Raw genomic sequence first — 20,466 nt, 5'->3', positions numbered from 1 at the left:
GTTCTAAGGCTGTGGGTCTTTTGTTTCTGGTAAACAACTTGACAACAAGTCAAGTGCACTCTGGGAAATGACCTCGTAGGTGTTCACCAAATAAACGATAAGGCAAAGTCATTTAGAAAATACAGGCTCACTAATGAGGGACATAACAGAAAGCTAAGCAAAATTTACATTAGGCCAAAATATAATCGCATTAACACACGAACAGGTGCGGTGAGGCCTTTATAAATGAGCTAAATGAATAAAAGCCTCCCACAGCACAACCATGTGTGCTGACCAAAAAAAAAAAAAAAAAAAAAAAAAGACAAGGGGGAGAAATAAGGGAAAAAACAAGTCAATGTCATGAATAATTCAGTGGCTGGGCTGCACTCCAAAGGTCAGTGCTCTTTGACCTTTGTGACAGGAAGTGAAAGGGAGTGCCGTAGCCGCTGGAATAAATGGAGCTGACATGTTTAGATCTGGTCCAGAGTCCGTTTCTGAATGGCAGCGTAAATTGACAAAAGATGTTAAACTGTATCAACATACATTAAATTTAAAATTCATATATGGGTAGAATACACATTGATAACGCATTCTCTCTATTTTGGTCTCGATTCTACTTGAATAAATTGCTCTGGGTTCTCAGAGTAAAATGTGACCTTTGAACCCTGAGACGCAGAATGAGTCATTTTCTATCCTCTTTCAACAACATGTGCTGTCTTATTACAAAATCCATGTGTAAGCCTGAACAATGTATCTAATCTTTCACACAAGAGAAGACAAAGTCAATATGCAAGAGAGTGAAGACAGATACCAGACCAGGAGAGTCATCGCAAATTGAGTTATGTTTGGCTATACACTACATGCACTGTAAATGGGAAAACCATTTAATCAGATATTGGGTACCTCATCACTATAATTCTAAAGACTCAAATTACCGACTGCATAAACCTACACCCCCACTTACTTTAAGGCACCATTAACTTATAAATGTGACATCTGTAGCACTGCTGGATTTATAAAGGGGAGAGATGATTATACCGAACTGCAAAGCCATGCGGTCATAGCAAAAGTGATTCAATTAGTCACAAAATAAATGTACTGTTTTTGTATTTAATGTAAGCACCAACTGACTTTGAAATGCTTTATTTTCTTGAAAAAGTACACGCGCACTATTGAAACACAATAGACTTTTTTTGTAGAACAAATTATGTACCGACTTTCCCAAATGATGTTTGATATGACACATATAAACCCATCCAAATGCAACAAAAATAGGACCTTTCTTCATCCAAAAAGAAGTATGAATAATGCAAGGGCATCAAATGTAAGTCCTGAAATATTTAAAGACCAAGCGGCGCTGAAACTTTGTGACAGCTGTTGGGCCTATATCTAACCAACCTTTTTTTAAAGAGAATCCTTCCTCTTCAAAAATCTGAGTGAAAATCTGTATCAAAACTCTGAGAGAAAATAGGGTAAACAGATGTCTGGCTTGACCGCAGGAAAATAGGACACATTTGGAATGATAAGTTTCCCAAACTCCGTTGGATATGCCAGATCCATGGGAACGCCAGTTAATGTCTTGCTAGATGCCAGCTAGCTGTGTGCGCTTTCCCCTCTTACCATCTGGGAAAATGTTACAGCGAATGAACGCCATCAATGATTCACTCCAAATCTGTTTCTTAAGGTTCGGCCATGCTACTGTTTCTCTAGGAAATGTGGCAGTGCTAGCTGGTTTTCATACTGTAATCATAGACAGATGAGACATGCCTGATTCAACAATCAAACCTCTCCTCTAGGTTTATGTCACTCAACTATGTTCTACTCAATTGGAAATAATCAGTTTCTGCCAGCAGCGACCACAACACAGGTGCCTGTAATGATGTGCATGAGAAAATGACAGATGTAACAGAAATGGCTGTAAAACATGGAAGCTTTAACTAAAAGCTTACCCATATGCACAGCGGGAAATGTCAAGTAATTGTGGTAAATAGTCTTGCGTAGCAAGCCTACAGTGTGCTCTGGCCATGTCCGCAACTCTTACTAAACCCTGCAACCTTTCACAAGCACCCCTCTCCCTCAGTCACTGGGAACCTGTGTGGGTCTGTTGGGGTGAGCTGACGGGCTCATAGTTACGACATGGAGACAATGGGAGGGTCTAATGAGGAACATATGCTTTTGTGTTTCAACAGAGCCGCTCATTGTGCAAGGAAAGGGATACTCTACTCCTATTCAGACTCGTCACAATGAAAATCCGAGCCCTCCCTGAGCCAGTTGAGCTTACAATATCCATCCGCTTCTTTTTTCCCTGTTCTTTTTTTCCCACCCCTCTTTCTTGACTTTAATTCTCCATGCATTCATTTTGCTTATTGTACTTATGTTACATGTTTTGTCCTGCAGATTGAAGAACAATGGTGTGCAAAACTCTAAGCAGTAAAAGGCAGCAGAGCGACACAAAGCAAACATGAAAGCAGCGGAAATTAAGCAAAGTAGACGTCTCAAGTTATATGTTAATGTACGTCCCTTCACTTACAAATGCACTTGACTAATAAATTAAGCGGTCTGCTTGGTCCCAGATACAGCCAAAAAAAAAAAATGTCTATGCACTGTGACTGTCAAGCATAAAAGCATAAACAACATACAAGCTGCATGCATGCGTATGAGGATGGTCATGCTCGTGTGTTGGTGTTGTGTTTGTGTCCTAGTCTGTGTGTGTGTGTGTGCGTATCTACGTGTGTCTGTGTGAATTTGAGTTCAGACAGCAGTAGCTCTGGTAATCCATCCAGGCTCCCAGGGCAGCCAGCTCCTACTTCCTGATGCATGAGAAGCCGCTGGAGTGGAGTGGCAGCAACAACTGCTCAGCCCTATTTGATTACTAATAAGAGAGTTGTCCCCTCTGTCAGATACCAGGCATTCTCCACTAAGCAAACAGTGATTCCGGCTAGTCAAACATTAGCATTGCTGTCTCTCCCTACTACGTGGTGAGAGTTACATTGAGATCAACGCTCAAACTACACCCCCTACCTCACCCCTATATCCAGCATGCAAATACACACACTAAACTACCTAAACATATTCACACTGACCAGAACATATAGATTTAAAGTGTGAGGAAAATGTCAATGCCTGAAAGAAGACTATATATTCTCCCTCTTTAGAAGGTGATGAAGGTAATATAAATGTGGCAGATGCAACTTCCCTGAAGGTGCAGAACAAAACAGCAGACATAAAATGTTTATCCCTTCTAAAACGAAACTTTAATGGCGTCTAGCTCACAGCTAACTTGAGAGAAGGAAACAGTCAATGAAAAACAACTATTGACAGTGTAAGCATCACTGTCGCAAACAAAGAAGGGAAGCCAGCCAAATAAATGTGAAGTTGCCTAAGCTAATTAGGTGTATTCCCAGCATGATCCTCTAGTGATTGAACCACCTGTGATTGAACAAACCCTATCCAGGTGGTGACCGCCCCTCGGTGCACAGGTACCTGGGAAAGACGCCCCTCAGCCACTCACAGACTCACCCACAGTTCCCACACTGTAGGCTATGAGATGCAAGTCAGCCCAACTGGGCCGTTTGGCACACCGGGAGGGAACTCATTTGTTCACAAGCTCATCCATGTGCCTGCTCATCCTCTCAGTCACTCATCCATTTAGTCACTCAGGCACTCACTCATTTACTTCACAAACACAGAAGAAGCTGCACACAGCCTTACCTGTCAATGATCACAGGGTCTGATGGAGTCTCGTTCCTGTTTCCACAGCTTTTCTTGTCACAGCATCGGCTGTTGGAACATAGACAGTGGGTTTCAGAACAAGCAATACTTTGCTAAATAAATAAAAATAAATAAATAATGCACACAAAACCACATACATTTATTAAGTGCCTTGGAGTGGTTTTAATATTGGGGGGGGGGGGGGATGCCATGAGATTTCCTTCACTCAATCTATCCATTCCATTGATGCTGATGGCTGATAAAAATGGTGAAAACAACATGTTGTGTTGTTTGGCTTAGTGTTGGAGGGGAGGGGAGTGGGGATTGGGCCAGGAGGCAGGGGAGTCACTTTTCACAGCTTCAGCTTTTGTTTACCTCTAATTGCCAAGCTGCTATTTCTGAGGGAGATGCAAGGTGCCACCCTCAACCAATATTTCTGCAGGGCATTTATCAATTATGGCCTCAAAAGCACTAATCTATCTTCCACCACATGTTTCAGCCATCTCCACCCCTAAGCCTATAGCTAGCCGCCTTTCACTTCTTTGATTGAGACTTGAATCAAAACTGCAAAAATAAACAAATACATCATCCTAGCTTCCATTTGAAATGAAAACATATAACAATATGTGAATAAGATTGATTTATGCCATATGGTGCAGAAGGAAAAACAAAGATTTTGTGCAAAGCTACTGTCAGTCAACCATACGTTATTTAAATATGTCTGATTTACATGACTTTCTAGCAGCAGTAATAAAGATATGTTTTTATAGCTAAGGCGCTGCAGTGTATTAGAGCAAAAATATAATTCAAAAACTATATGTATTACATGCCTAAAGAATAAGATAAGATATCAAAAGATTATTCTTATTACAACTGTTCTTATTATGTATATCTTCTTATCTGATAATAGGCAGCATTTAAAGTAGTTCTTTATTCAGCAGCAAAACGCACTTCCTCTTGACAAAAAAAAAATTACCTCTAGAGCACGAGCATATTCAACGTGTCACAAATAAGTGATGGATGCATGTATAAATTGAGCGTGAGTGATGAGTTTATGCATGGAAAAAGACAAATCATTCTCAGCTCTCATGCTGCACTTGCTCTCAACCAGTAACTTGAACAATGCACCGGTGCAACAAAGGAGAGGTTAACCGACAGTATCCGAATTCAATGTTCACAAAGCTCATGCTGAGCTCAACAATAACAACAAAAGACATTTTTCCTGTTAGTATCAATGACACCACTGAATAGCAGCGCAATACGAGAGGTTGAGATTTATGTGGTTAAATGACGCTAAAAGGCTCGCTGATCATTGTTGACAGGTGGGATCAACTGAGAACTGACTCTGTGCTAAAAAGAAGAGAAAAAAAACTGATACATGGCATGCAACGTCTATGCATAACTTAACAGAAAAAACATTGTCTCTGGCAGGCTTAAATGATGACATACAATTCTTAGAATATAAAAATAAATAAGCTAAAAATTAAAAAACATAACTTATGTTCTGTGTCACTGACTGTTTATTATATATTCAATTTCCCTTCACTGAAAAAGACAGTCAATTCATTCTCACTGTCATATTCATATTCATATCAAAGTTGAATCACATCATATCAAAGTTAGAAATGACAGCAGCTTTCTCTCTCTGTGGTTGCTGAAGGACCACAGGACAGTGTGGATTGCTGCATCACATCATGAGTGTCAAAACTTATTGAAGGGGACTGAATTACTTTTTGCCTGGATCTGCAAAATGGACAGAGCAAAAAAAAAAAAAAAAAAAAAAAAAAAGAAATTGCTTACCTGCACATAATTTCATGGGTAAGAAGAACTCTGCACATTTCTGGATTCTTGTCTTGGCCCTCATAAATTATGGCCTTTGAAAGGAAATGAGATGGAAATAAATTGAAAACACAGTCATGTCTTAAACACATATTAATTCACATACATTCACAAATAATTAGACTAACATATCAGCTATTTTTGCACACAATTAAATAAATCAGGGCATGAATACACATGATCTTGGGACAACAGAATATATTAGAAGAGTGCAAAGGCTAAGTAAGAAATAAGTTTAAGATTATCACAGCAATATCCCAGTGTTATAAATTATAATAATTCATATAAACATCAATAGCATCTACCTAAATAAAAAATTACAAAAATAACTATGACTAATAATAATAATAATACCAACAGTATTTCTAGTGCAGTAATAATAACACATCTAATTATAAAATGAATGGTAATGATTATGGTGATAATAAATATATATTGTGTTTTTTGTATTAATCTAGATAATATCCTGTGGCTCAGAGAGACAGACAGAGAAAGAGAGAAAGACAGAGAGATTTTCATAAGGAGAGATCCAATAGAAGTGTCATCAATATGCTTATAATCTGGGGATATTTGGGGGAAAGTGTTAATGGGCAATCTGTTGTTTATTTTGAGCCGCTAACAATGATCTTTCTGTGGATAAAAAGCGGTGTCTGGCGGTACGGTTGAGTAATTTTTGAGCATTGGCTGAAACAGATGGCGTGGAGCTATCAGTTCTGCCGCTCTTCTCTCCCTCCCTCGATCCCTCCCTCCTTCTTCCATTTCTAAGGATAGACACTTCACTCCCTCGTATTGAAAAGGCACCAAGTGTAAACGCAGGCAAAACACCACATTATTGACAAATTACTAAAAAACAAAATAACAGAAATACAATCAAATACATAGCGTGATATTTCTTTAATGTTTTAAAGGAGTTGATCATTTTTGAGATTTATTTTTTTTTCGGGCACGCGTGGGGCCAATATGAGAGAGTGACTTTGAAAAAGTGACATATCTGAACCAGGTCGCATCACTCGCTCGCTTTTTAAAGCTGTCCTACTTGACCTGATGTATTTTCTTTCTTTTTCTTTTTTTTTATTCTAGGAAACGGGCGATTATCTATATTGGTTTGATTTATGTCGCTGTTTGCAGCTGTAGAAACAGAAATCCATAAATTGCTTGTTCTGCGTCATTGACTCGGATCATTCGCACAGGAATGTTGTCTGTGACCAGTGGCTCAGGCTTCACGGCTCTATTCAGAAGGCTCTACCTAAACCCTCTATTTCATAACAAAACACGAGGTAGAGAGCTGAAATAAGGATGTGTGATTTTATTCCCCAAATTATAATTACCTTTACAAATCTTTGCGTTGGCTTCAAATGAGCATTCAGAATTAATAATAACATTTTGTGCGATGCTCTCTGGGTTAAAAGTCACCTAAATGTTTGTGAGGGAGATATGTGAAATGCACCTCAGCAAAAATATTAGTATTAATATTTATAAATATAATACTTGATGTATTTTTTTTAAATATGTTTAGAGCGTCACCTCTGACTCTTTGCAGGGAAGTCAAATCAGATCATATGGAGCAGACGTAGTGTTTAAATTTTAATGTGAGCCTACCAAGAAGCCTAACTAAATTGACTTAAGAGTCTTGCAATATGATATGGCCAAACGTAAACAGTTAAAATGAAAGCTGTCTCTTCTTGTTACACCGGTAATTTGATTTTATTTTGTGCCACAACTTCCATTTTGCAAGCAGATTTTTTTTTTCTTCATTTTAAACCGTGTGGTGCATGCATCTCAGGGGTGACGATTTGCAAGGCGTGTTAAGGTTTTGCACAAGTGAACCATGGATGTGAGCAGGGTTTATACTGTGTGCGTAGAAACAAGTGTAACAGCAGCTTACCTGCTTCGTCATGGAATCGATTAACCGTATGTAAAGATCCTGTTCTGTTCTGACGCCTGGGGAGAGAAAAACGAGACCACTTGTGAGTTTTGAGGAATTGTGGGCAATAAATAAAAAAGAAAAGAAAAAGAAAGTCCTTTAAAAAAAAAAGTTTAAGAACTTGCAATGAAAAAATATAAATAGTTCAGACAGTGAGTACATGAATAAAATGATCAGACTGCTTTTATTAGTATTATTGTTATTATCGTTATTAGGTTAGGAGGCTTTATGTGGCTTTATGCAGACAGGCAAACTCATGTTTGATATATTTTAATGTGTTTGCAAAATATTAAAGACAGTTTAACTCACCATTGCTGTACAATAACTGTAGTTTGTAATGAATCCCATTGTTAGTTTTTTCACTGGTTGGTTCCTGCAGAAGACAACAGTTTGTGAAAATCAACATCAACAGAACAACTGTCCATTATCACCACCACATGTCTGTGTTGACAAAAAGAAATGTATAGTTTCTGTGCAAAAGAAGAGAAATAGCTTTAGTTTTTAAAACGACTCTCTGTCATCAACGAATTGAGTTTAAAAAAAAATCAATATTACACGTGACTTCCCATTAGTAACCCATTGCCATTTCAGAGAACATAATTTCGATACATGTGCTGATTATGTACAGGGGTGCACGAATTTTCTAAAATACACCGCTTACTTTTTCTTTCTCCACAAAGTCCACAAAAGCTGTCCTTTCGATCTCCACGGGCTGACCCTGCCTGTCATACAGCGCCAGGACGAAATGGAAAAAATTGGATTTTCTGAGGTTGGAAGGGGGCTGCTTTTCATAATGTGCCCGTGCCAAGCCGACACCACTGCGGGGAGAAAACAAGAGACCATCTCGGTTAAGCACCGGACACCGGGGATACTAGATGATGGAGAAGCTGATGGAAACATTGGAGATGCAGAAGCACGCTTGAGTACGGGGGAGATTTCTTGATTTGTCACAATAATGGGTAATCTGATGTAATGAAAGAAGGGAAAGCCGAAGGGGGGGCATTTATTGGGAGACCGTAATTGATACAGAGTATTCAGGGGATTGAGGGGTCGATATGATGAGGAGGGAATGCGTGAGAAAAATCAGATGCTGTTGGCATGCGTACCTTTGGGCGGCTGTGTTTGCGTCCACCACCCCAGCTGTGTGCATCCAGGAGCGGACCGAGTTCAGTCCACCGAGCGGTTCCTCCTTCATCGTCGTCCCACCCCGCGGTATAGTTTCCTGAATTCCAAACATTTAGGACAATTTGCGTGAAAAGAGCCTCCTGCGAAATTAGGGAAATAAACGTCCAAGCGTGTTATCCTTTAGGGTTTTTATCACGGGATAAGTAGTGAGAGCCGATTCAGACTTGCGAGGGAAAACCCGGTCCACAGGTCTTGCCTCCCTCTTCAGTCCGTCCGATGTGAACAAATCTCAAAGTGCCGTACTTAGTTAGAGCGGTATCCACAGACTGGAAAAGTGAATTGTTCAATAGACAAGATTTTTTGTGTTGCTATTGTTCCTCTTTGTTTTGTTTTTTTGTGCTATTCACAGAAAAATCGATGGCAGTTGTTTGTGTTTGTGGGTGATGCTGCTCTCAAAGTGCCCACATCCCTGAAGCACCGCATCCAAAACCTTCAGGACTTCTTGTTGAATAAAAAACCCACTCCTGAAAAGGTGCTGCTGCTTCTCCACAAGACAAACACAGGCAAAGGCTGATCACCAGTGGAGGTGTTCCTAGTACACAGGAGAGGTGGATAAGGGGCCCTTTCGCGTCGTGCAGGATGGATGGGAACATGCAAAACTAAGCCCTCTTTCCCCGAGGACTGAAATCTTTCCCGGGAGCCAAAACTCTAAACCCACGGGAGAGGCGCTGTCAGAATATGACGCTGAAGGGGCGTGGTTTTGCCCAAATATGGAGCTCTGACGGTTCCTGTCAAGCAGTGGCGCTCCTCTGTACGGGTACAGCCCTATAGTGCAGCAGGCTGAGAACACTCTTTCGCTCCACTTTTCCTCTTGCTTAGGCCCTATATGTGGTGAGTTTGATTTTTTTAATGATATGGAAAATTGGTGTAACCATCACACATAATGAGAAAAATTAAATAAATAAAAAATAATTTATTGCTTATTATTTTTAGCTGGCCTAATGATTGCAATTTCCGTGATTAGTGTATTATATTGGATTAAAATTAATAATAGTTGACATAATTATTCGACTAAACTATTACAAATTGACTTGATGCGATTGTTTGTTCACTAATGTATCGGAAGCATCTCAATAGCTGTGTAAATACAGGGCATAAATCATACTTCACAAATGGCAGATCATGTTTCTTCACAGAACTTAATGTTATATTTCAATTGTGCATTTTTAACTCTACGCTGCGGGTTATTTCATCGTAGCCTAATTAAAATGTCATTAATCTAACGCTGATTTCAGAGAATCAGACATGATTATAAATCTATTAATTTACATTCACAGATTATTGACTTTCAATTGATTGACTGTATAGCCTAGCCTAAATCGCAGAGCAGAGGATTTCTGTATGTATTACGGTAAACATAACATGTGAAAAAAGTTTGAAAATCTGTTTCCTATAGCCTAACATCCATAATGTGAAAACAAATCAATCAATACAGAAGATAAAGTCAGATCTTCTGACCTCTTTTTATGGGCTAAAAAAATCAGAGCCACCGTGTCTCATGACATTAAACACACTTCAGGAAATCCATGGTTCTGTGTCTTCTTTATTTCATGCACGTCCTGTAAAATCTGTAATAATCAGAAACATCTTAATCATTTTTAAAGGGCCAACTGCCTACATGTCCGACTCTTTCCGAGAGGGGCAAGCAAGCAATTCGGTTCATTAGCGGTGAAAAGTAGGAGAGGATGGAGGGAGAGAGGGGAGGGTGCGAGGAAGAGAGATGTGTGCTATATCCTGAGCAATCTATCTAGCTGGTGCTGAGGGTTAATAGCTGCTGCCAAAGATAAGTGAATTATAAGCTGTTGCTTTCACCTCTACACAATCTATTGCCAAATTGCCCAGTCACAAAATGAGGGTGTGGATGTTTTACTTTTTATTATTATTATTATTATTATTATTATTATTATTGAAGAGAAATCCAAGTTTCAAGTTGTTAAAAAAAAAATATCAGGAAAAACTCTAAGGGGGGCCCTTTGTAAAAATGTTATCTTTTTTCTCTTAGATGAAACAAACCGAGACGCATGTTGTAAATGTTTTTGTCTGTTCTACCGAGATTGCAAATATCTTTTTTGCACAGAACTCACTCTGCTTTTTTTTTTTTTTTTTGCATAGTTTCAAGTCGCTTATTAGAACTTAACCCCTGATTACACGCACCAAGGCGATTTAAATCTGATTATCAAATTAGGAGACTTTGAGACAAATCCTCTTAGATCTGATACTGTTGACTGGAGAAGGAAAATGGATCCCCACACCCGTCACGTAGGTAACGATGCTGTCCTGAAAGGGAGTTTTAAACCGTATTTGACAACAAATGCAGCTGCCCCGCTATTTCAGAAGATATTAGAGGAAAATGAATGCAAATCTGTGTGCAGGAGCCATCTGGACGTGGAGAGGGAGTCAGCTGCTCCACACACTGAGGCGCGGAGCCTGAATCCGTCTCAGCTCATTCTGTGGGATCATCTGCGTGGTGGGCTTACACCGTGGAAAATGCGCTCTCCATCATTAGGTGAAATGTTAGCATCAAAATAAAAGAAAATGTTGATCCCCGTTTGTTTTAGTGGTTTCGTGCATGGAAACTTTGCACGGGCGTGGATTTAGAGGATCTTAGTCACAATTTATTATTTCTTATTAAAAAATAATAAAAAAAAAATAAGCTTGTTTCTCAACTGCACGCTGGAGGTAAGTGGTGGGTGACAAGCAGGGGAAAAAGTGCAAACTCTTTGCCTCATCTCTACATCTGGGCCGCATTGAGCCAGGCTGAATGCTCGTTTAAATGACCGGTTGATGACACGAGGGGGGGAGAGAGAGCTGTTACCTCATTCTCCTATTCAGAGGCCACAGTGAATGAACCCCTAAAGATTTAGGTCTGACCATTGATATAAAAGCAAACTCCTCGGGACGAGTTGCTCCCAATACAAATGTAGGCCTACACGGTGACTTGGAAGACCTCCCGTCTCGACGGGACGAGCCTCCTCCGTATTGAGGGTGACGTCTTCTTTTTTTGTGTGAATTTACGGGGCGAGGCCCTCATGATCTCCTTAAATTTGCATGTAAATGGCGACATCAGCCTATACGCGTGCCAGGGGCCAGCGGGCCTCCCAGATGTCAAGGCAAAGTCAATCAGCCGGCCGCTGCCCAGCTGTCCATCGATGCACTTTATTGGGACAACACTTTCATTATGCTCACCTGCATTGTTTCCTAATGAATTGATTGGCAAAAAAAAAGTGTGTGTGTGGGGGGGAAGAAATCTTATTAGCACTCACCAAGCAAGTTCGCTCACGGCTTTATCACAGAGGTTGTTTTAAAGTGATATTTTTTCCGATTAAATATTAATCAAATACGCCTACAGTTACGCATCACTCCAAACTCCAGATGGAACAAATAGGCAGTCAGCCCACTTATTGTTTACAACAAGTCAACCACAGTCTATATTATTCCATTGTTTAGACATATTACATTTTGAGTATGGTTGAACTTAATAATTATTTATATACTTATTAATGTGTAGGCCTATGTGACGTGCTACCACGCGGCAAAAAAACTAGGCTATCTCTGTGAGGTGTAGGCTACGGCCTTTGTTTTAAAATTCACATCACTTGTAGCTGTTTCATAAGATGAACTTTCAAACTTGTGCATTGTCATTAAGACATTATTTATAATTGTTTATAATTTTTTCATGAAATTAAATTAGTAAAATGGTCAATACCTCATTACCGTGAAAGCCTCCTTGCAAACTTTGTTTCCAGAATCTATTAACGTTAAAGGCCTAATAAATGCACGAGCGTCATTCGATATGACATATTCAAATATCATATTAATATACAGTTTGCACGTTGTTTTTAATTATAGGGGTAAGACACAAATGGCCGAGAGTGATGAGATCAATCATGTAGGCTATTCGTGTCAAGTAGTTATAGCTGATAGACGGACAGCGCCCCTCGTTGGTTACACTTGAGATCATTGTGTCGATATGAGGCAGCTGTGACAAGATAGCTAAATCTCAACATAGGTTGATATAACACCCCCCCCCCCCCCTCCACCAGCACAGCCCCCTGAGCGGCCCAAAAAAAAATCTTGTTTATGTTCAGGACAAATTATCTCAAATAATAAAACAAAATTTAGCAAGAGAATTCACCCAAAAAAATATGATTAGGCTAAAAATACATATTTATAGAATTAAACGATTAAGGAGAGTAGAGCGTATTTTGAACGCGGTAAAATGACTTCAAAATAAATTGTCACACAAGCCACATTATTATTATTATTATTATTATTATTATTAGGCTATTATTATAATTGGTATTATCACTATAGTATTTTTCTTCTTCTTCTTCTTCTTCTTCTTCTTCTTCTTCTTCTTCTTCTTCTTCTTCTTCTTCTTCTTCTTCTTATTATTATTATTATTATTATTATTATTATTATTATTATTAGACTAGTATACAATCCACGTGTGTTGATGCGTCTGTAGGACTGTGTCAAATAAACACAAGCACATTATCTGACACAGCTGGTGTGACCTCACATTTCGTCACTAACTTCTGTCAGAGTGCTCATGTTAATTGTGTGCAGTGGTGAGTTCTGTCAAGGGCATTGCCCGTGCGCACAATTTGCATTTCCATTCTGCTGTGGAAATGATGAGAGAGTTTCTGCGCGGTTTAGAGCCTCGCGGCGCAGTCTGTGGGCGAATTACATTTAAAGAAGGCGAGAGAAATTAAATAAGAAACCGAGACCACTTCAGGGCTATTAACATCTAATATATCCCCTGGAAATTTAGACCAAAATACACATGACCAAATATCCAGCATACCTTCGCTCTTATGCAGCCCCGTCTTGATTGCGTCCATCACGGTTTTGAATAGGCCTGTCTAAAATTCTTTATTTAAAAAAGTTATCACGCCGCCTCACATTTCTCAGTGGCATTGATGGAAATGAGGTAAATGTGATTATTCAGCTCTAAAACGGAACATATTAACGTAGGCGCCCTAATACCAAACGGTCTGTGACACTCAGAAAAACGGTGCAAAAAATCAGACTTTAAAGGTCATTTAAAAACCTCATCAGTAAGTATGATATGGGCACATGTTGCATCGGGCAATGTGGCCTCCAAAAGGGGAGGCATCAGCTTTAACCTTGTATTTTTTTTTTTTTCAGCGCGCATGTGCGTGTGCGTGGCCACACAGGCAGCAGCCTTTCCCTCAATACTCAAGAGAACTTTAATTTGCCTGTTGACCCCTGTGATGGAGCTACTGCCAGCTCAAAGTGATACTGCCCCACCTACAGGAGTCCAATAATTCTCCAGTCCCTCACATCAAGTGTATATTTTTCTACATGTTGCATCAGTGCATCTAATTTACTATCCTTAAAGTAATACAAATTTGATGGTGATTGGCAAGGTGTCTTATACTGTATATGAGCAATGCGGTACAATTCATTATCACGCTACAGAATTTTGATTTTTAGTCAGTGATCCTTATTAATATTGAACTGTGTTACTATTAACAGAAATGTTAATTATGATGTCAAGACGGAGAGAGTCAAGGTGAAAGCTGCACAGCAATAGCTAAAAATAATCCATGCCAGCCAGAGTACAGTATGATCCTGCAGAGGAGTGTTACTGGCAAGGGACCTTTTTGCTGCAACAAAGAGGTGGAAAAGAGGAAGTAAATGAATTAGAGTACAAACCAGTTTTTGTCTTTGTTTCATCCACACTTGTCCTGTCCTTATTTTCCAACCTCTCCCTTTTCCTTGCTATTGGAAGTGCTGCAAATTGTATAATGCTGGTCTTTGTTCTACAGAGTCAAGCCACATGAATAGCTGTCCTGAGCACACACAAAAACACACTGACAAACTGATCATCTTAAAAAAGCAACGCCCTGGTGCTCACTTGGCCTACTTTCCACGGCAGCACTGGGACGTGGGAAGAGGAATAGAATTCAGGGGAGGATGTTCTTGCACTCTGGGAAACATCCAGTATAGCAAGTGTGATGCACATAACCATAGCCTTTGCATTGTCAACCTTAGACCGCATTTGCCCCAGATAACTAGTCCCCATGTGCTAGACTATTCTCTTTGACTTTGCAATTGAAATCCTAAGAAGATTATGCCAAAGCTAAAAGAGGCAAACTCCAGGGTGGGATTTCAATTGTCAATTCCTGTTGGATTTTATAGAATTATGACATATAGTACACCATCTGTTACACTTCCTGTGACTAGGTCTAGGTTTGCACAAGTGGAGCCTATTGATGTGAACATCATTACAACTAAGACCTATATGGTTTTGAATGGACAGCAATATTCAATCACCAATATTGTTCTTTATACACTCTGTATTATACACAGATTTATGACTAAGCACGGGGGGGTCTCCAGGTTACAAAACACAACGGTAAATTAGGAAGGTGCAGTGAGTGAAAGTAACCACTCCTAACTTTAGCTAAACAGACTTCCTGAAGCGCTAGATAATCTAGGGCTTCTATGTACACCGCCTAACCAAATGTCGACATCTGCGATGGTGTGCATAAAGAAAAGCTCCTCAGAGAAACGGGGATAATAATCTTAGTTCCCCTCACCTTCAGTTTGCCCATAGGGGTTTAAAAAGGAGATGAAGAAATCCTATGTAAACATGCCAAGTCAAATTTTCACTTGAAATGTGACATGGAGGCAAAGGCCAACCTTGGTGCATCACTAATGTGGTTCCGCACATGAGTTTTCAGTGCCCCTGGATGTAAACAATTGATGTATTCAGTCTGCGGTTTGAGCAGTGACTCACTTTGCACACTTAGTATGTTTGAACATCTTTTTATCCATGACTGTACGTTTAGTGCATAGGTGAAGAGCCCAAAGAAGTCAACACAAAGCTTGTACACAATCACAATCTCTGTACTCAATGGCTTCCATTAAAGTGAGTTTTGCTCTCCTGAGAAACATACAAAGTTTGAGCATCTGTTCCATCATGTAGTCTTTGTTGAGAAATGAAATATTGAACTGATCTAGTGTACCGTGAATGTTTCACTCACATAGTGATTAGACAGACTGGAGAGGCAAGACATTGCAGCACTTTACACTCGACTTGAATATACTGTATGTGTTGTTCTTGCCTTTAAGTGTTTTATACACCAGCCTATATTGCTGTTATAAAATGGTTTTAATTGTTGCTTTAATTAGGCCTAACATGCACGTGTAATTCTAGTACATATTAACACACGTGCAAATTTAAATGCATGTTATGAATACGTGTGCACAGAGACAATCATCCACTGAACACAGTGAGCATTATGAGCGTAGTCCGGCTGATAGTGCACATCAATTTAATTGAAAAACCAAAAACTCAAATTAGAGTTTTGGTTTTATGATTCAATTATCAACTTGGTGGCATCTGTTCTTACACCTTATGTTACTGTGCACCATATAGAAAAAGTAATGATTTAAATTGGTTTTCTTGTGTGCAGTTAAAATCTTAGGATAAAGGATTTCCTTCATCATCCTTTGCTCCAAATCAACAATTGTCTCAAGGGAGAACCCTTAATGATGTTTTTTTGACATGAACATTTCGGATTAGGTGAGCAGACCAAGGTAACATGCGAGCAGGAGAAGGAAACGGTATCATCACAGAGATCATAAAATGGTGTCGTGAGTAGTCTTTTGTCCGGGACCATAGGAGAGTTCTGTTGCTAAAGGGAAGGACAAAAGCAGAAGGCGCCACGGGTATAAGGTTCCCCTGAGCAACAATGCTGAAAGTTTCAACTTGCAGCACATGGGTGTAACTTTAACTGGAATACTGTGGATCAAAGACTCACAAACAAAGTGGGTGGAAATGCTGGAGGAGTGTCTGTGCTCAAGTGAAGGACAGGTTCACTAGAGAGAAAGCAGGAGAGACCATTTATGAAACACAGACCAGGCAATTAAGGCTAATTACTAAAACTGTTTTGTGAACTCAAAGGGCAGCATGATTCAATTAACAAAATTGATGAGTATACATAATTTTTGCTCATTTTGAAAAGTAAAACTACCCCACTTACAAAATATGTGTTAAAACAAGCTTATCAGATATAAAACAAAATCAGATTTGTCACCGCTTCATGCGCACTTAATTGAGAAGAGAGTACACAGTAGATTTTGTATTGCATCTCAAACATTCATTCCACACTCCTGTCTTAGCCTGTCATCTTGTATAGAGTGAGACAATTATTCAGTTCTGCTTCTTTAAATAAGGAACACAGCCTTGAAATTTGTGGGGCTTAAGGCAACTCATCAGGTTAGATCAGTGCAATGTGGATGTGTAACCTTTACACTGCAATTGAACCTGCACATACAAGTGTTATGAAAGGTCCCTGTGGCACTCTGCTCTTCTGACATGGATTTGAAGACTTGCCACTTTATTAGCTGTTAAGCCCCCAATACTTGTTCTATATAGTGGAGGCCTATGTTATGAGCTGGGATCTCATTGTCTTGCGTTATTAGAGGAAGAGTCTGCAGCGCTCTCTTGTCCCCCCAAGAGAATAGCCTGACTGTTTGAAGGGAAGCTACAAGTGCAATTTAACCCATCTTATTTACAATATGATCTGTTACAAGGACATCATTGCGGCAAGAATTCACATCTAATATATCCCCTCAATGTGATTCTTTTCTGTTTTCATTGATTCGGGAGAATATTTTGTTTGATGTTCACTTGAGCCTTTAAAAATAAAATCTGTCTCTGAATCTGTCAAGTTAGAGCAGACTAGGAGATAAACTGAAAACTTTAGTGATCCAAACTACTCCAGTTCAGTATTTTCATATATATTTCACTTGAAACTAACGCTGTCAAAATCTCAATAATTGCTTTGGGCTTAAAGGTCAAAACAGTTAATTGATAAATGTGAGGGGCTACGGAGTTCTTCATGAAAGTATCAACATCAGCTTGGGGAAAACAAGCAGTTTATGATCATCACTAGTGTCAGCAGCACACATTTATCTTCCAAAATGGAAATTATCTATTGGCATTGAATAATAAGTGCCATAGTGCCATCTAGTGCACAAATTTGCACACTGAAGAACGGCAGATCCTGTATGTAAAATATACACTGTATCTAAAGGTAAAAAGGTACAACTGAGAAACTAAGAAATAACAGAAAGAAAAGGAACTATTTACACTGATGGCTTGTGTGCTTCAGTGTGAGGTTTAACTACACTGAATGACCACACTGAAAATGTCCACTCATGGGGGAAATAAACAAGAAGACAAAGGTTTGTCTTCCAAGCCAGGTCTTTGACAACCCTCAGCTGTGGAAGCCACAAGGATAATCTCCTTCAGACAATGAGACAATGTTGAAGGCTGTGCATGCAAATTATACTCTGCCATCTAAATTACAAAGACATACACAGACCTCAAGTCATCAGGCCTCATATCTCACTCATCGGGCCTCCTGGCTGTGAGGTTGCCAGAGGATGCTATAGAAACAACGGAACAGAAATAATAAGAAAAAACACATGAGCCAAAACAAGAGTCTTGAATAATTGATTGTGTTTGTCTTTGCTGTGTGTGTGTGTGTGTGTGTGTGTGTGTGTGTGTGTGTGTGTGTGTGTGTGTGTGTGTGTGTGTGTGTGTGTGTGTGTGTGTGTGTGTGTTAAGAGTTAAGACTGAGGGTCTGGACAGAGCTTATGCCCCTGAGCAGACCAGACACATCCACTGGCCAATGGTTTGTGTTAAAAACTGTCTGATGGACCAACTGTGGGGGGAAGGGTTTGTGTGTGCGGAGTGCATTGGTATTTACGCCTCTGAGTGTAAATTCAAACTGAAATAGATGAGGACAGAAGCAATGTTTGATTTAGTCAAAAGCGACTTGATGAGCTCATGTTAAAATAAGGGCTGTTTTTGTGTTCAGTTACATGAAAATAAAATGAAGTAAAGATTTCCAGAAGACAAATGCTTGTTGTTAAACGGCTCAGAAATAGGTATGTTGTAAGATGTTAAAAAGTCAATATACCTTCATTTTGTCTGTGCTGGTAATGAGCCATATTTTCTGGGGAAAATGGCTGCTTCTCCGGAGGCACCATGTCTACTGAATGTGGCCCTGATCCTGGATAAAACAGAAGGCTCACCAATCAATCTCTCCAGGTTGCCCACAGCCAGAGAAAGCAGCTGCACCACATGTTTGCCTTGCGCGATAGCGACAAGTTAACATACGGGCAGCACAGTAACCATCCACAAGCAGCCTCTAGCTGTCTTATAATGAATTCCCACAGGGATGGGGAACTATCAGAGTCAGTGGTGTTACTGGAGGCTCGGAATAAAGTCAACACCTCTCCTTATACCTGATGAAGCTACGGCACAGCAGCACACACACACACACACACACACACACACACACACACACCACTAAAAAATCAAATGTACAGTACACAACAATTAAGCTGTACGGATTTTTAAATCACAAATTAGTCCTAAAAATTCTCCTTCACAGTTTATTATGTTTTTAATTGGTGTACAATAAGTCAAGGCAGCTTTTTTTTAACTCTAATTTATAAAACAACACTTCTTTAAAGCATTTCTGAGCTGTATTTAGTATCTATTGTTCTGATCTGGCCATTAGTATAATATATTTACCCACACTACTTAATGCTTTCAAATCAAGTGTTTGTACTTATTGTATTCAACATATAATGTCTGCATTGCCTCAGCAGACAACTACACCATTTTTTCCATTCAGTCAGAGGTAGAAGCTATCAAAGTAAAATAAAAAATAAAACACACTGCAAACCGATTTGGTGCTGTGTGGAACTGCACAGGGCTCCACATGTAGAAGTCAAGGATGTTTTTGAGGTTCAAATGGTTCTTCAGATAATGATGGTTTTACAAAAAACTTGCTATTTTTAATTTTAAGCAAACATTCCCACATCAACTAACTACAAATGGGATCAATACACAAGTAGGTGTTAACTGCTTACTGTGGTTGACTATGTTTAGAGACACTATTATGCAGCATTTTAGAGAACTATAAAATGTATAATTTACACTAATTACACACATTAAAATGTGTACCTTGTGAGCTTGTATAATGTCACATTCTTGTGTCATATTACTATGCATGCTCTTTAATTTTCATGAATAGTCTTAGATCATCCAACTTGTACTTATACTGCAGGTACACGTTGGTCCACAGATATACCTCCCTAACCTCCAGGCCTCTGCTCTGCTTCTCCCCAAGGGACGCTGTGTGAGTGATGAGAGGGATGAGGAGCTCAGGAAAAGCCGGGGAGAAGGTTTTGGTGAGATTTGGTCCACATCTTTCTGGGTGCATCCCTAGGTGTTCACTTGCCACCTCCAGGACAATTTGCAGATGTTGCAAACAAATTTTAAATCACTATGGAGACAATACCAAGGCTGTGTAGTATTATCCAGAGTCCATAATCACAGTTGCTTAAAGTTAGTGTAGGTGATTGGCTAGCTTCTAAAACACATGTGACCTGTAATATGTGGTTAAAAAGCACTATTACCACTTTCGTGCCACTACTATATGCCATTTTAAGATAAAGAGTAAAAGAAGAATATATTAGCAATTATGCAAAAATAGGACCCTATTTCACTTTTTAGCCGAATCAGTATATATTAGAATAGTGTTTCTTTCAACTGGTGTACTAAAAACAAAATATCTCTGTTTATTTTATTTTATCCATGTGGCCCAGATATTACATATTCTCACACTTCATCAGCATTTGCCATTTTTATTTTTTGAAAAGTGACTTTTTATTGCACAATCAGCCCCTATGCGCTATCCTTCTCCTCCCAATTCTTGACAACCCCAACCCTTCAGAGAGTGCTGTTTACAGAAAAATAAGCATAAAACTAA

The 20,466-nt window shown here is 39.3% G+C and overlaps 1 protein-coding gene across 3 annotated transcripts in view; it reads right to left on the bottom strand.

The window, feature by feature from the left end:
- Positions 1-8,690, bottom strand: part of LOC114571898 (transcription factor COE3) — a 65,664-nt gene extending 56,974 nt beyond the window's left edge. For all 3 annotated transcript variants that reach the window (XM_028603166.1, XM_028603168.1, XM_028603167.1), the window contains exons 1-6: positions 8,560-8,690; positions 8,115-8,271; positions 7,763-7,826; positions 7,415-7,470; positions 5,491-5,564; positions 3,691-3,759 (exon numbers count right to left, since the gene is read on the bottom strand). In XM_028603166.1, coding sequence (XP_028458967.1) covers positions 3,691-3,759; positions 5,491-5,564; positions 7,415-7,470; positions 7,763-7,826; positions 8,115-8,271; positions 8,560-8,690 — 551 coding nt within the window. The remainder of the gene's footprint in view (positions 1-3,690; positions 3,760-5,490; positions 5,565-7,414; positions 7,471-7,762; positions 7,827-8,114; positions 8,272-8,559) is intronic.
- Between the last annotated feature and the right edge of the window lie 11,776 nt (positions 8,691-20,466).

The sequence above is a fragment of the Perca flavescens genome, chromosome 17 (genome assembly GCF_004354835.1).
Source record: "Perca flavescens isolate YP-PL-M2 chromosome 17, PFLA_1.0, whole genome shotgun sequence".
In the NCBI taxonomy this organism is placed as follows: domain Eukaryota; kingdom Metazoa; phylum Chordata; class Actinopteri; order Perciformes; family Percidae; genus Perca; species Perca flavescens.
Note: the sequence above shows the minus strand (reverse complement) of the source record. Positions and strands in the feature narration are given on the sequence as shown.